This window comes from Drosophila sulfurigaster, chromosome 2L (genome assembly GCF_023558435.1).
Source record: "Drosophila sulfurigaster albostrigata strain 15112-1811.04 chromosome 2L, ASM2355843v2, whole genome shotgun sequence".
NCBI classification, from domain to species: Eukaryota; Metazoa; Arthropoda; class Insecta; order Diptera; family Drosophilidae; genus Drosophila; species Drosophila sulfurigaster.
The window spans coordinates 3,667,534-3,682,433 of NC_084881.1; the positions used below are offsets into that span (position 1 = coordinate 3,667,534).

At 38.6% G+C, this 14,900-nt stretch overlaps 3 protein-coding genes across 3 annotated transcripts; 2 read left to right on the top strand and 1 right to left on the bottom strand.

Moving 5' to 3' along the window:
- The first annotated feature begins 1,608 nt into the window (after positions 1–1,608).
- LOC133837213 (probable cytochrome P450 28d1) lies at positions 1,609–6,589 on the top strand. Its single transcript, XM_062267889.1, has 12 exons — positions 1,609–1,711; positions 1,770–1,877; positions 1,939–2,569; positions 2,630–2,899; positions 2,966–3,124; positions 4,260–4,324; positions 4,701–4,903; positions 4,961–5,099; positions 5,157–5,264; positions 5,329–5,959; positions 6,020–6,289; positions 6,355–6,589. The coding sequence occupies exons 1-12, from the start codon at positions 1,700–1,702 to the stop codon at positions 6,519–6,521; spliced, it is 2,763 nt and encodes a 920-aa protein (XP_062123873.1). The 5' UTR covers positions 1,609–1,699; the 3' UTR covers positions 6,522–6,589.
- A 46-nt stretch (positions 6,590–6,635) lies between these two features.
- LOC133842775 (TBC1 domain family member 19) lies at positions 6,636–10,922 on the bottom strand. Its single transcript, XM_062276020.1, is given in 8 exon segments — positions 6,636–6,891; positions 6,957–7,038; positions 7,106–7,341; positions 7,343–7,576; positions 7,641–7,881; positions 7,940–8,033; positions 9,895–10,081; positions 10,161–10,922. Coding segments are annotated over 8 exon segments (1,518 nt in total). The 5' UTR covers positions 10,431–10,922; the 3' UTR covers positions 6,636–6,717.
- An 822-nt stretch (positions 10,923–11,744) lies between these two features.
- LOC133842791 (pancreatic triacylglycerol lipase) lies at positions 11,745–13,203 on the top strand. The gene is made up of 4 exons (XM_062276046.1): positions 11,745–11,883; positions 11,954–12,065; positions 12,118–12,701; positions 12,758–13,203. The coding sequence occupies exons 1-4, from the start codon at positions 11,859–11,861 to the stop codon at positions 13,096–13,098; spliced, it is 1,062 nt and encodes a 353-aa protein (XP_062132030.1). The 5' UTR covers positions 11,745–11,858; the 3' UTR covers positions 13,099–13,203.
- The last annotated feature ends 1,697 nt before the right edge of the window (positions 13,204–14,900 follow it).

Below are 14,900 nucleotides of genomic sequence, written 5' to 3' on the forward strand. Positions count from 1 at the left end.
TTTTATTTTCACCTCCTCACTGACTATTATTAAAACGGGTAACTCATATTCGATTTGAAGTGTTTAGAAGAAGAATTTATAACACCAATTGGTTAACCGTAAAACATCGGTTAACCGAGATAACATTGGTTAACCGTTTAAATAATCGGTTAAGCCCGATAATAGAATCAACCGTTTATATAATCGGTTAAGCGCGATATAAACGCTTAAGTGATCGGTTAAGATCGGTTAACCGATTATTTAATCGTTAACCGTTATATCACCGGTTAACCGGGATAACGTCGGTTAACTTCACTAGTTACGGAAAAGTATTCTTTAAAGTATTTGACCAGGGTTGCCAGAGCCGCTTTTTTCCCGTCAAAACTGTTTTTTTTTTTTCAAATACTATTTACTTGAAAAAATTGCAAACAGCGGGCTGCAACATTTTTAGTGTCAAATCGATTTTACAGTGTTGTTAAGAACGCGCCAATTCTTATCGTAGCGTCACTAAAGTGGAAAGTGAATTGATCTTAAGATCAGTGTGTTTTGATTGTATTAAAAAAAGTCAAAATACTTTAAACAAAAATATCGGACGACACGGAAGAAAGTTACTGCAAATGTACTATCACCGCATAACTCTCTGATTTGCGCAACAATGTTTTGACCAAAAAGCAAAAGTTAAATACTTTGAAGACGACAGCGCTATTCGTTTTTCTACTCGTTGTTTTCTACTTTAAATGGAAATACATTTTATTCTTGACAAATGCTGCTATAGATATAGTATAACCTTCCTAATAAATTCCTAAAAATTATAGGAACTGGATGAACATATGACAATAAAGCCGATTTCGTGCGCTCATCCTGTGACTATCAGAAAAATATAGAGAATCCAATGAATTGAAAAATCAGCTTTTTTATATCTTTTTTTTCCTAATTTTTCAGCTTTTTTGCATCGTTCTTCCCGTCAAAAACAGTTTTTTTTTCTCAACAAACTTTGGCAACACTGTATATGACGAAAAAGTGGTAATTTTTATTATTTTATTTTATAGAACTTCCTAGCTAAACTGTTAACCGACGAAAAAATTGGTTAACCGACTTAATGTAAAGTGTGGGGCCATGTCTAACAGTAATACTAACAGATATGCATTTAAATTTGTTAACATAGGCCGTCCTTAGATGTGAAGAATCGCGTTCGTAGCTTCAAGTTCAAATAAGAGACTGTCTCATCATCATGACAATTCATAATCACTCGCTCATCACAAACACAAGTCGTTGAGCCAATCAACAAAGTAAATAGAATTTAGTTTGACTTCGTTCGTCTAACAGCACTGTTGTACAATGGGTCGATAACTGTAGCACTTTTTATATTGACTGCATTGATAGGCCTGATCTACATCTTTCTAACATGGAATTTCAACCACTGGAACAAACGTGGTATCAAAACTGTTAAATCGTGGCCACTTGTTGGAAGTTTTCCAAGTGTGTTCACGCAAAAGAGAAATGTTATATTTGACATTCAAGAAATATATAAGTAATAGCGATAATAAGAATTTTAAAATTTTAATATTTTACTAAAAACTATCTTTTTATCAGTAAGTATAAAGATACTGAAAATATTGTAGGCGTGCTGAATACCCGATCACCGCAGCTGGTAGTACTAACTCCTGAATATGCGCGAGCTGTTTATGTGTCTGAGTTTCGAAAATTTCATGACAATGAAATGTCCCAATTTGTAAGTTGAAATTAAAAGAAAGAGTCCAGAAGCTTTATATTTCTAATTTTTTATTAAGACCAATGACAAAGTGGATAAGATACTGGCAAACAATCCGTTTCTGCTAATGGGCGACATTTGGAAGGAGCGACGCGCTGAAATAACACCTGGACTTTCAACAAATCGAGTAAGAATTATTGAGTTGAATACTAATTGGACAAAAACTACATATGTTTTACTTTGATTAGGTTCAAGCAGTCTACTCCGTCACCCAAAACATTTGCAAGCAGTTTGTCGACTACATAAAGAAGCAACAGCGCATGGCGCCATCTGGTGGTCTTAATGCGAAAACTCTGAGCCTTTGCTACTCAACTGAAGTAGTTGCTGACTGTGTGTTGGGCATTTCGTCGGGAAGCTTTAGTGATAATCCGACACCGCTTGTGGGAATGATTAAGCGTGTCTTTGAACACTCGTTCGGCTTCATATTCTTCAATACGTTGGCATCGCTTTTTCCTTTAATCAGGAAATTCTACTGTGTTCCATTCTTCACGAAGGATGTAGAAAATTTCTTCTTTGATATCATGCAGAAGGCCATCAATTTGCGACGAGAAAACAATGAGCATCGCAACCGAGCGGACTTTCTTAACTACATGCTTCAGCTGCAAGAAAAGAAGGGACTCGACACAATGATGCTCACATCTCACACAATGACCTTCCTAACCGACGGGTTTGAGACTACCGCCTTGGTGCTATCCCACACTTTGTTGCAACTTGCTCGCAATCCGGAAGCGCAGCGTCTGCTTCGCGAGGAGGTGGCAACAGGAGCGTTAAGTTTTGATCAACTGAGTGAGCTGCCTTATTTGGATGCCTGTATAAGCGGTGGGTAAATGAATCGAATTTCAATTACTCATTTTATCTGAGCGCAACTTAAATCCCTAGAAACACTTCGTATATTCCCACCGGGACTGGCGGCACGTAGACTTGTGACGGAACCTTTCAAATTTGTTAACAAAAATGGAGTCAGCGTAGAGGTAGTTCCTGGAGAAGTGGTAATTGTGCCCAACTATGCCTTCCACCACGATCCGAACTACTATGAGCATCCAGAAAAGTTCCAGCCCGAGCGTTTTCTCGAGCACAATGGAGGCGTGCGCAAATATCGTGACCAGGGAGTCTTTTTCGGGTGGGGTGATGGACCTCGTGTTTGTCCAGGTTTGTAAACAAAATACTATCCATAAAATATTTCTACTACTCGGCTATATTTATATATATCACCAGGAATGCGCTTTGCTCTTACCCAACTCAAAGCTGCATTGGTTGAAATCGTTCGTCATTTCAACATCAAGCCAAATCCACAAACACGCACTGACAACGCCTTGGATGAGACATATTTCATGGCTACCCTTAAGGGGGGCATTTGGTTGGATTTTGAGGCACGTGATTAAGATATTTTCACATCCGCTACCTATAGCGACCCGTTGGGTAGAATGTTATTATAACTTTGCGTCAGGAGGAAATTTATCTTTGTCCCCAAATGTAATTTTAAATAAATACATTTTTTCATACACACAGTAATTACTACAGTGTTTAAAAAAATAAAAGAAATTATTTCATATTGCAAAATCAGTCTGCATCTGTAAGGTTTTAATAATTTTGTTCAGTAGCTTTGTAGTTATAAAATATAACCGGAATACGGAGTTACCCATATTCTATGTTTTGATTGTTGCTATATAATATGTACTACATAAATGTAGAACGTTAATACAACATATATCCAGCGGAAAGACTCGCTAATTTAGAGCCAAAGGCGTTACTTCAAGAGACAATAAGCTAATTGAGATGTAATAAATGTAAGGCATAATATTATATATGTTTATATATGTGACCTGAAATTCACTTACATTCTTTTAAAGCAAGGGTGTAGATCAGATATTCATTTGAAGATTTCACTATTTGTAAAAGTTCTTCTATATAATCATTTTAATAGCCTTAATTCCAGCCATATTTAAGATCATTATTGAAATTATTAAACATAAATTTTTAATCACATACTTATATGGTTCATTTCATTCATTTATTCCTTTACTGTTATAAGTGGGAAACAAAATCGTTCGATAGATGTTATAACATTATTGAAACAAATTAGTCCAGCTTAGCGCCATCTAGCGCTCAATTTAAACGAACCGGTTATGTCAAATAATTTCGTCAGTTTTATAAATCATTTTCATTTTTAACATACATAAAATAACATAAGAAAAATATAATAACAGAATGTTATATAGGAGGAGTCCGTTCGATCATGCTCTTTCACAACAGAATGTTAAATTTTAAAGACAGGCACATGGCTGCCACTTTTGGTACAAATGTACCAAAACTGGTACATTTTTTTGCGTTGATACATTGGATCACTTCTTTTCATATTGGTACATTTTCAATATGCCTGGCCTAGTATTTAAATTTTTCATAAAATTTTATGTTCACACATATTATTTTACCAAATGGCTCTGTTCCACCAGATACAAAATTTGTATCAGTTAGAACCATGACAAACACTGGAAAATATCGCATACAGTCGATTTGCGACGTATTGTGTCAATTGAGAAAATATGTATGCGTCAATCTAAGGACTATCACGACGTAAACAGTAATATATTGTGAAATACAAAAAATCTTTCGTGAAAAAATTTGTAGTACATTTTTGGTACATTTTTTCAAAATTTTAGTAGAAAAAATTTTTTTGGAATGGCAACCATGAATAGGTTAACCAGTTTAATAGAGAGCTGCACCTCAACTACGCCTTGTCAGTATAACATATATGTACATGTGTTCATATAAATCTGTTGGCATAGTCCGCCCCTGGATGTAAACAATCAAGACCGCGGTTTCAGGTTCAAGTGACAGTCTCATCATCATGCCAATTGATAACGACGAGTTCGCTCATCACAAACAATCAGCGTAGAGACAATCAACAGCGTATCTGGAATTTAGTTTGAATGTGCTCGCCTAGCTGTAGTGTTGTGCAATGTGTCCGATAACTATAGCATTGATAGTACTCGCCTTATTGATAGGCCTGATATACATCTTTCTGATATGGAATTTCAACCACTGGAACAAACGTGGTATCAAAACTGTTAAATCGTGGCCACTTGTTGGAAGTTTCCCAAGTGTGTTTACCCAAAAGCGAAATGTTGCATATGAAATTCAAGATATATACAAGTAATGGTGGTATATATTATTGTAAAATTTTGCTAAAGACTCTCTTTTTCCCCTCAGCCAGTATAAAGATACTGAAAATATCGTAGGCGTGCTGAATACCCGAGCGCCACAGCTGTTGATCTTAACTCCGGAATATGCGCGAGCTGTTTACGTGACAGAGTTTCGAAAATTTCATGACAATGAAATGTCTCAATTTGTGAGTGGAAATTAAATGAAAGAATACAGAAGTGTTATAATTAAATATTTTTTAAAGACCAATGAGAAAGTGGATAAGATACTGGCAAACAATCCGTTTTTGCTATTGGGTGACAAATGGAAGGAGCGACGCGCTGAAATAACACCTGGACTTTCACCAAATCGGGTAACAATTTTATTAAATTGTTTACCAGTTGAACATAAACTAAATATTTTTTTACTTTGATTAGGTTCAAGCAGTCTACTCCGTCACCCAAAACATTTGCAAGCAGTTTGTCGACTACATAAAGAAGCAACAGCGCATGGCGCCATCTGGTGGTCTAAATGCGAAAGCCCTTTGCCTTTGTTACACCACCGAAGTGGTAGCCGACTGTGTGTTGGGCATTTCGTCGGGAAGCTTTAGTGATAATCCGACACCGCTTGTGGGAATGATTAAGCGTGTCTTTGAACACTCGTTCGGCTTCATATTCTTCAATACGTTGGCATCGCTTTTTCCTTTAATCAGGAAATTCTACTGTGTTCCATTCTTCACGAAGGATGTAGAAAATTTCTTCTTTGATATCATGCAGAAGGCCATCAATTTGCGACGAGAAAACAATGAGCATCGCAACCGAGCGGACTTTCTTAACTACATGCTTCAGCTGCAAGAAAAGAAGGGACTCGACACAATGATGCTCACATCTCACACAATGACCTTCCTAACCGACGGGTTTGAGACTACCGCCTTGGTGCTATCCCACACTTTGTTGCAACTTGCTCGCAATCCGGAAGCACAGCGTCTGCTTCGCGAGGAGGTGGCAACAGGAGAACTAAGCTTTGATCAACTGAGTGAGCTGCCTTATTTGGATGCCTGTATAAGCGGTGGGTAAATGAATCGAATTCCAATTACTCTTTTTATCTGAGCGCAACTTAAATCCCTAGAAACACTTCGTATATTCCCACCGGGACTGGTGGCACGTAAACTCGTAACGGAACCCTTTCAGTTTGTTAACAAGAATGGAGTCAACGTGGAGGTGGTTCCTGGAGACGTGGTAATTGTGCCCAACTATGCCTTCCACCATGATCCGAACTACTATGAGCATCCAGAAAAGTTCCAGCCCGAGCGTTTTCTCGAGCACAATGGAGGCGTGCGCAAATATCGTGAGCAGGGACTCTATTTTGGGTGGGGTGATGGACCTCGTGTTTGTCCAGGTTCGTAAAGATAATACTACTCGTAAATATTACTACCATTGGTCTATCCTTCCATATGTCACCAGGAATGCGCTTTGCACTTACCCAACTCAAAGCTGCATTGGTTGCAATCGTTCGTCAATACAATATCAAGCCAAATCCAAAAACACGGACCGACAACATCTTGGATGAAACGTATTTCATGGCCACCCTTAAAGGCGGCATTTGGTTGGACTTTGAGGAGCGTGAATAAGATATTTTAAATACTGATCATAATAAAGTAAATCAATACCTATACATTTCCTGGTGAGCAAAAATCAAGATATTTGTTCTGTAGTTTTTGTTCTATGATTAAAACAACCATATGTGTTCTACACAGATCTATGTAATACTTTATACTTTAAATTTAGAGCGTTAATACATTTTTTCAAGCGGTATGAGCCACCTATTTAGTCGCGACTTAAAGCCAATTGCACCAAGGGCAGGACTTTAATAGACGATAAGTCGGCCAAGATGGCCTCGATACTATCTAGTGAGGCCACTTGCATTATGCTCTCTTTACGAAAACTTAAAATTATGATGGCAAATAGTGGCAAGATCTCCAAGCTATCAAAGCCGAGTATCTGCAAGGCACAAGAAGAAATAAGTTTATCGTCAAGAGATGGAGAAGAACATAGAAAGGTCTTACCAAGTCCCACAGCACCAATAACTGATCTGGTGGCAAATGGCCGGAGAAACCTCGCATTAACCATTTGAATACTACACGTAAGCTGCAAGGCCATAGAAATCAGTTGATTCGATTGAATGAGTTAAATTGAGTCCAATTGCTATACTTACGGCTGTATTTGCAACTCACGGAAATGCGACCACAATTGTGGCTCATAAGTCTGAAGCAGCTTTTCGAAGAGCAGGCACAGGCTAACGATACCCTGTGGGTGCGTATTGATTGTAGTCAATCGATGGCAATAGCGTATGTAAAATGCCCTAAATGTATAATATAGGCACACGGGAGAATCGTACAAATAGCAAAATGGGGCGGCGAACATGCAGATGCCGTGGAAGGGCACAACCCCCCGATGGGGGTCCCTCATATGTCTTTCCCTTCACTGGAAATTGTTCGTATTCTACACAGTTGGCTATATCTGTGTCGCGAGAGAAGCACAGTAGTACTTGATAGAGTACATCTTCAAACACGAAATACTGATCATCGTTAGAAGCCGTCAACTGGATATCCTTGAAAACAAGCTTATCCACAATATGATCGGTAGTCCAAACGACATTCCGTAACTTCTGCCAATACTCAATGTCCTTTGATGAAGGAAATATACATATATTAGACTGAATAAATAATTCAATGCAGTTTGAAACTCACATAGTCGTGCAGCTTGCTGTCTAGCACAGAAGCCCAAAGTGCACCGCGATAAGGAGCTGGCGTACAGCCCTTCTTCAAGTACTGCTGACACATTGGGGCATGCCTGCTATCCAGAATACGTTGACACTGGTCCGGCACAGGGTAGTGATCACTGCGTAACAAATCTGCGTAATGTGTTCGCAATTCGAAGAGATTCTTAACGGGTAGTGCTATATGTGAAAATTCCCATTGTGGTATTTGACTGTGTAACAATAGAATTATTACATGCAAATGTATATCATATTCGAGTCTATACATACTCAGTACTTTCGGTGGTTCTAGCCGGTCCTTTCAGTGATAGTAGAACCTCCAGAAGGTCTTTCGGAGCATATACGGGTCGATAATTTGAAAGATCTGTAAGATTATAGAAAAAAGTTATCAAAATTATTATTGACCAAAAGATGGCGCTTAAATATATTAATTTTATTTAATTGCTCATCCTCAAAATATGCAATAATAAATTTATTTATTATGCTTAAAATGTTTGCGCTATAGGCCAGTAGATAGTGTTGTGCAGTTAAAAAAATTAATATTAAATATATCTAAGCCTATCTTGATCATTACATTATCTAAATGTTTTGATACCCTCGAATTATGCGATGTACGTATGTCTGTCTCACAGAAAGAATTTTTGGGGGTAAATTCAATATACTAAATATTTCTTAACGCTTCATGCGGAAGTAGATTATTTCCAATCTAAGGCATGTATATTTTTAGGTTGCTAAATTACCAAAGAATAAAATAATGTTTTTGGTTGAGTTTCTTTCGTTCAAAAACACGCAAGAATTGAATTAAAAGTAGATCTAAAGTATGCAATTGTAATACTAATTGTTGAGTTTCGTTAAAAATTAAATGCAATGTAAAGAAACAAATTGCAAATAAATATTTTGGTATCTCGACCAAAAGGTGGCGCTTTAGTAGACCGTTTCTGGTTGAATAACTTTTACGTGTAAAAGTATGCTATGAATTTTATTAACTTTCGGCAATGTCAAGAAAAGGAAGTTAACTCGAAGGTAGACAAAAACCTTTTTCTAAGATTCAGTAATAAACTTTATTACGCTCGTTTTCAAATGAGAGACTTTTTATGGTAAAAAGTATGAATTAATAATTTAACTCCAAAACTAAATTGAATACGCTGATACGCTGTGAGTAGTCACTCACATCAATGACTTAAACGTCGCCATTTCTATAGTTTTACTGCTAACCATTGGCTATAATGTTCTTTTGAAAACTGTGCTTTTAGGCTAATAATTCTCAAAAATTTTAGAGAATATGAGAAATTTAAATATTCCTAACCAAACTCAAAAATTTTGCTTATTTAAAAGAAAAATGTCAGACCAATATTAACTAAACCCAATTTTATTAGAGATTATGAAACATGTAGGATATAACATCAATTAATTTTGATTGTGATTATTATGTCACCTTCGATTATGTTACACAAATTTTTCATTTGGCAATGCTGTCAGAACTGCAAACAATTTATTGCAAAATAGTACAAGAAAAGATTGCATACTTTTGGACTGATCATAGAAAATAATTGTTAAGTGTAAAATACAAACCGCTACAAACCGGGGCCCAACGTTTTTTACCTATTGTATACACTTATTTTACAATAAATTTGAATGCTTTTAAAAAAGGCACATGTTGGCACAATTAGCGCAAAGAGGCCAAGTTGAAGTTTTTTAGTGAAAATGTAGTTATTTTAAATTTGTCTTTGAAATTACAACATTTGTCAGGCAAATTTGAATTTATTTAATGTATGTTCAAATATATAAATGTAAAAATGAAATAACTTTTATATATTGGGAAAAATGAGTAAAATAATAATTTTTCAACTTGAAAAAATGTAATGTATTCAATAGACACCCTAAAGTTCAATTGTTGAAACACCAAAAAGGGGTTAAAATCAATATGCGACATAGTGCAGTGTTTGGTGCATGAGCAAAGATCAATTTCAAGATCAAAGGCACACAGCCATGGTTTAAAAGGAGTAATAACGAGCACTGGAAAAGTGGATTGGCTGTAATCTACCATTTTAGAGGAAGGGGACTGTATACTAGTCGATACTAGTGCCGAATGGTGATGCATAGTGGTGCATGGCCGTAATGACGACTAAGATAAAAAAAACAAAGAGCTGTTAAAACAAAAATTTGGTGTGATCTTATGCAGACACAGGCATCCTAACATAAGGAATTGGCTAAAATTGACTTACCCATGTTATAGTTGCTCAGTTCATTCCATTTTGCTACAAAGTCTTCTCGATCAGCACTAATGCGTGGTTGCCCGTGCAGTGGAACTTTCAACTCGCCACACATAGCATTGAGGCTCTTGCGGACACGCCGATCCCAGAGAACTCCAGCACGCTTTAGATAGCCCAAGGGATCACTCTGTGTCGCTTTCTAGTATTGAACGCAAAGGGCAAAATAAAAATGAATAGAAACCACTGATCCATGATGATAAACATCATGTAGAACTTACAGAAGAAGATGTCTGCCTGGTATCGCCAACATCTAGCTTTTCAAGGCGGCTTCGAACCAGATTGTAAATCATATTGCGAATTTCAGTCTCCAGTCCAGCGGCCTTAATGGCATCTTCAAGAGTGTTGCGCATGTCGTTCTTGTCGACACTGGGACTGGCCACCAGACGCTGCAGTTCCTCATAAATGGGCTCGTAACACTTTGTGTTCTTTATCGCTGCTATAACTTTAGCAGTCATATGATGAATGCTAGCATCCTGCAGCTCCTCCATGCTAGTTTAGTTTGTGTTCCTCCAAAGGTCTGTACTCTTTGCCTCTTTATGTGGTTTTGCTGCTGCTGTTGTTCCTATGTTGTCAAAAAGCCCTTCTACAGCCGCTTCAATTCTATCGATCAAACTTTGCTGCCTGCTTTGATTTGCATTTCTATTGCTGCCGGGTCACTATTTGAAAGCAATATACCTACATACTACTTCCGCCGAATGCTTCTTAGTTACGGAATGCAACCACTTGTTTGGCAACTGTCAGCCGTCGTTTCGACTTGCCAGTTGCTTGTAGTTGGCTTGGTAGTCGGCAGTTGGAAGGTGCGTCCTCGAAAACAACAACTTACGTTGCCTCCAACCCCCCGATACGTTGTACTCGTCCATATCGCAGCGGCAGTCGAAAAGTTCAGTTTGTTTCGCATTAACAACAGCTAAAGGCGCGTGAAATTGCTTTCTATAATTGTGTACCACCTACTCTTCAAAGTACACCTTCGCACACAAACACAATTGAGCGCACATCTGTGCAACATACATACAGTGTCCGTCGAACGCATTGCACAACTCAGAAGCAAACGTACAGTGGATAAACGAGTTTTCTATTTCGATTTGTTATCGATAAACAATGATTGGAAGTGTTAGAAATGGTTTTATAGCAGCGAGCCTTAAAGAGGAAGTGTCAACGCACGTAGCAGGCAAGCGCTTACACAACAGTTACTCCTTCAAACTATGTTTCGTTTTATTCTTTTGTATATTTTATTTGTTTATTTTCACATTAGCTAACACTTTTATCCACTGTACGCGTACAGCCACAAAACCATCATGTTGTTTGGCAGGTGTCATAAATATTGCGCGTACGACTCGAGTGCTCAACAAAATATTCGGCAACAACAAAGGCGCTGACACACCGATGTTGCTTTCGTCAGAGTGCCAGCATCGGTGGAAAATGAAATAGAAGAATGATTGAAATGTGTATTACCAATTGCAACTCAACCTACTTATCAACAAATGTACGTAACTGTAAGCTGACATGTTTTTCTATTTATTTGCCAAATATGAAGTTTAGCGTTCTAATGCGCTCTAACTATTGTCCCTTGACCCTTTGCCCCGGAATTCTCAGAACACATCGCTGATTAATATATTGCACATACTGAAAGGTATGCTTAATGAGTGGCAACTGTGTAGATAAGTAGGTTATGGCAATTACTATTATATGTATTAAGCTATTTACTGTCATGAATGGATTTCCAAAGGAAATGTCCGCCCAAAAGAGCCGAAATGTTAACAAAAAGAATCTTCACTGTAAACAAATGTAATTTTTAAATTGGAGCTTGCAAATTAAGGAATTAGTCACGGTATCGTTCGTGGATATCAGCTTAAAGTCTAGCAAATTAATGTTTTGTGCTTTAGTTGCCATTTGACTTCGCCAATAACAACACAAAGATGTTTAAGCTATGGATCCTATTTGGTACTTAAAAAACAACGAATTTACTTGAACTCCGAATGCACTTACATCATTTCTTTACATTGAACTAAAGCATACTTAAGCCTGGAGTTTCTGATCGGGACCGCTTCGGACTTGCAGCCACAATGCTTCAAGACGCCATACACTAGCTGCCCCAATGAGAACATTAGTTTCTGGCTGCACACGTGAGTATACCCTTAGGTATAATAAATCCAATACTACTTTCAATTTCGATAGGCCTCTGAGGCCTCAAGGCATCTTGGTGGATACGCTCCATTTAGCAGGTCTACCCTTAACGTCGAAGTCGTTGAAAGTGTTGATTCACAGTATGGGTGGCAGCAGGTACAGCACACCCAATTCCGTGCTGATCCCAGAGTTGTTACAACTTCCCGATGTGAACATTTTAGTCGTGGACTATGAGAAATTATCTCCCGAACCTTGCTACACTGAATCGTCCTATAATATTCACATTGTAGCTGGTTGCTTGGCACAATTGTTGGCCACTCTACTGTCGCTCGGATTGCTGGAGGCAAATCAGCTTCATCTTATAGGTTTAGGGCTGGGCGCACACGCTGCTGCATTTACTTCGAACATCTTGGAGCGTACTCACTCCAAGGTGTCTCACATTACTGCACTCAATCCGTCCAAGGCCCTGTTCCTAACACCTGACGTGAAACAGCGGATTGATCCCAGTGATGCTGAATTTGTGGATGTCATTCACACGGATGTTATGGTACTTGGTCTTATGCAGCCCGTTGGACACGTAGACTTCTATCCCAACAAGGGCGTCGTACAGCCCAATTGCGGAGACCCAAAAGATAGTAAGTAATTATCAAAGTTTCGAAAGAATTCTAATTAATAATTAATTCCTAACCAGTTAAATCGAATTACTGCTACCACCATCGCTCAGTTGAATACTATGCAGAATCAATCTTTTCTCCGACTAAATTCTGGGCATTCCGCTGCAAGGATCTGTACGGCTTTATTGTAGGCGAATGCCAGCCCAATGACGACCTCGTGGAACTTGGATATAATACACCTCGCACGGCACGCGGCAACTACTTTTTAGGCACCAATGATTATCCACCCTATGCTCGTGGAGAACAATTCTTTAACTTAGATCGCAATTTAGAAAACCAGACGTTCCTCCCCAAAGAAATGATTGAGATGCTAGGTAAAATGAAGGATGGAGCAAGAGGGCTTACAACCTTTCATTAATGGAAATTTCGAAAATTTGTCGCATTCAATTATGCTATAGGTATAAAAAGGATTGATCAATGTTTGCAATTAATCAACTTTGAATAGACAAACATTTTTATTTCACGAGGCCTGCGTTAGTACTCGTTTCGGATAATTTATTCTCGTCTGCATTTTGAAATTATTTTAGAACGCCAATTACTCAATTCTACATTTTCAATTTGGCGTCAGTGGTGCGCGCATATTTCGTTCTTAATATTTTTAGAAAAGCTCTATATGAGACAATTGTGCTGCTCGACTTGAGAATACCATCGTAATGAGACGCGATGCGAGTCACTGAGGGTGATAAGCAATCTCTTCTCAGTCAGCTAGATGGTCAGGAATAGTTAACTACTGGCAGTAAATGCATTTCTTAAGCGAGTCTATCCAGTATTATCCCATAGTTATGTGGTCAGTTCGACAAGGGTATTTGTTAAATTAGATCAAGTTTGATACGGTATGTAAGTCAATTGTATAAGTGTGTGAGGAGGTAGGGCCAAGTGGACCATTAGTATTAACTACGGCCATGGATTATGCATTCGATTTGGTAATTACTCTGGTAATTACATACATAGATGGAGCGTAAATCTAGCCTAAAATTTCGTGTCAACAAAAAGTGTCAGCAACTAAATTAGAACTTATGCCACATGTGCTATTTATACGAAATATTAAGACCGCAAATATGCAAAAACAATCGAAGCAAAGTATCTCCTGGTACGCGCACACTCACACAAACTCATACATACTCGTATGGTACACAGACAGACAGCGAGTAGAAATTGTTGCAAATGCCTTCCAAAGTGCTTCACGTTTTGTCATAAATAATAAAAATCAAGTGACCATCAAAAGTTGCCTTTGCCTTTGCCTTTGGCAATTGACAAAAATGCGGCACAAAAAGAAAAACTTGAGCGTTTCGTCGGAAGGTTATACTGTGTATACAGACACATTCGCACACACCGACACTCTCGCACAGTCGCACACACACACACACCGCTGCAGCACCATGCCTCCCGTGCGACCTGTCCATTGGTTTGGTGCACGTCCAACTATTCTGATGTCCATTTGCCAGCCTGAAATGCCCGTTTGTTTGTTTTAACGCAAAAATATAAAACCACATCAACATTTTTTGAGTTGAAAACAATTTGCGCGTCCCCACTCCCCCACTCAGACCCACTAAACCCCACCGGAGAGAGGTGAGCAGAGCACAAGCTATAGCAAAAGCAGCAGCAACAGCAGCAGCAGCAGCATCACTAGAGCAGCAGCTATGCCATCGACATCTGGCCCACTCATGATCATATGGAAAAAATTGCTATAAAGTACTAAAAATACAATTACCGTGAGAAAATTGCGCTGATTTTGTGACTGATTGTGAGGACGTTTATAGCCGATTTTAAGTGACTGACGGACTGGGCGATCTGTTGTTGCTATAGCTGCTGCTACTGTTGATGTTCTGCTGCTTTGCTGTTGTTTCCCATCGTCGTCTCGTCGACCGACTGACTGACCATTTGCCACGTCTTTGCATAATTGTATAATGATTGCTTTCCGGCTGCCAAATGGAAATGAAGATAAATAGTTCAGCGATGAAAATGACGTCGCCATTTGTGGCAGCAATGCAAGCGACTGATTTGCCGCGATTTTCCCATTTTCCCACTTTCCGTCTATTTCGCCGATCTCATTTGTTGGCCCGACCTTAGCCCAGTCGAGAGCGACCTGCTGTCGGATCATCCGTTGTATTGTAGCACTTTGATCTGAAATCCGTGTCTGGCCAGCCTCTTCCACCACAT

Coding starts and splice junctions, on each gene's coding strand:
- LOC133842791 (XM_062276046.1), top strand. CDS start 11,859: ATGTTTAAGCTATGGATCCTATTTG. Junction 11,884..11,953: donor TAAGCTATGGATCCTATTTG/GTACTTAAAAAA, acceptor ATTGAACTAAAG/CATACTTAAGCCTGGAGTTT. Junction 12,066..12,117: donor ATTAGTTTCTGGCTGCACAC/GTGAGTATACCC, acceptor CAATTTCGATAG/GCCTCTGAGGCCTCAAGGCA.
- LOC133837213 (XM_062267889.1), top strand. Junction 4,904..4,960: donor GAAATTCAAGATATATACAA/GTAATGGTGGTA, acceptor TTTTCCCCTCAG/CCAGTATAAAGATACTGAAA. Junction 5,265..5,328: donor CTGGACTTTCACCAAATCGG/GTAACAATTTTA, acceptor TACTTTGATTAG/GTTCAAGCAGTCTACTCCGT.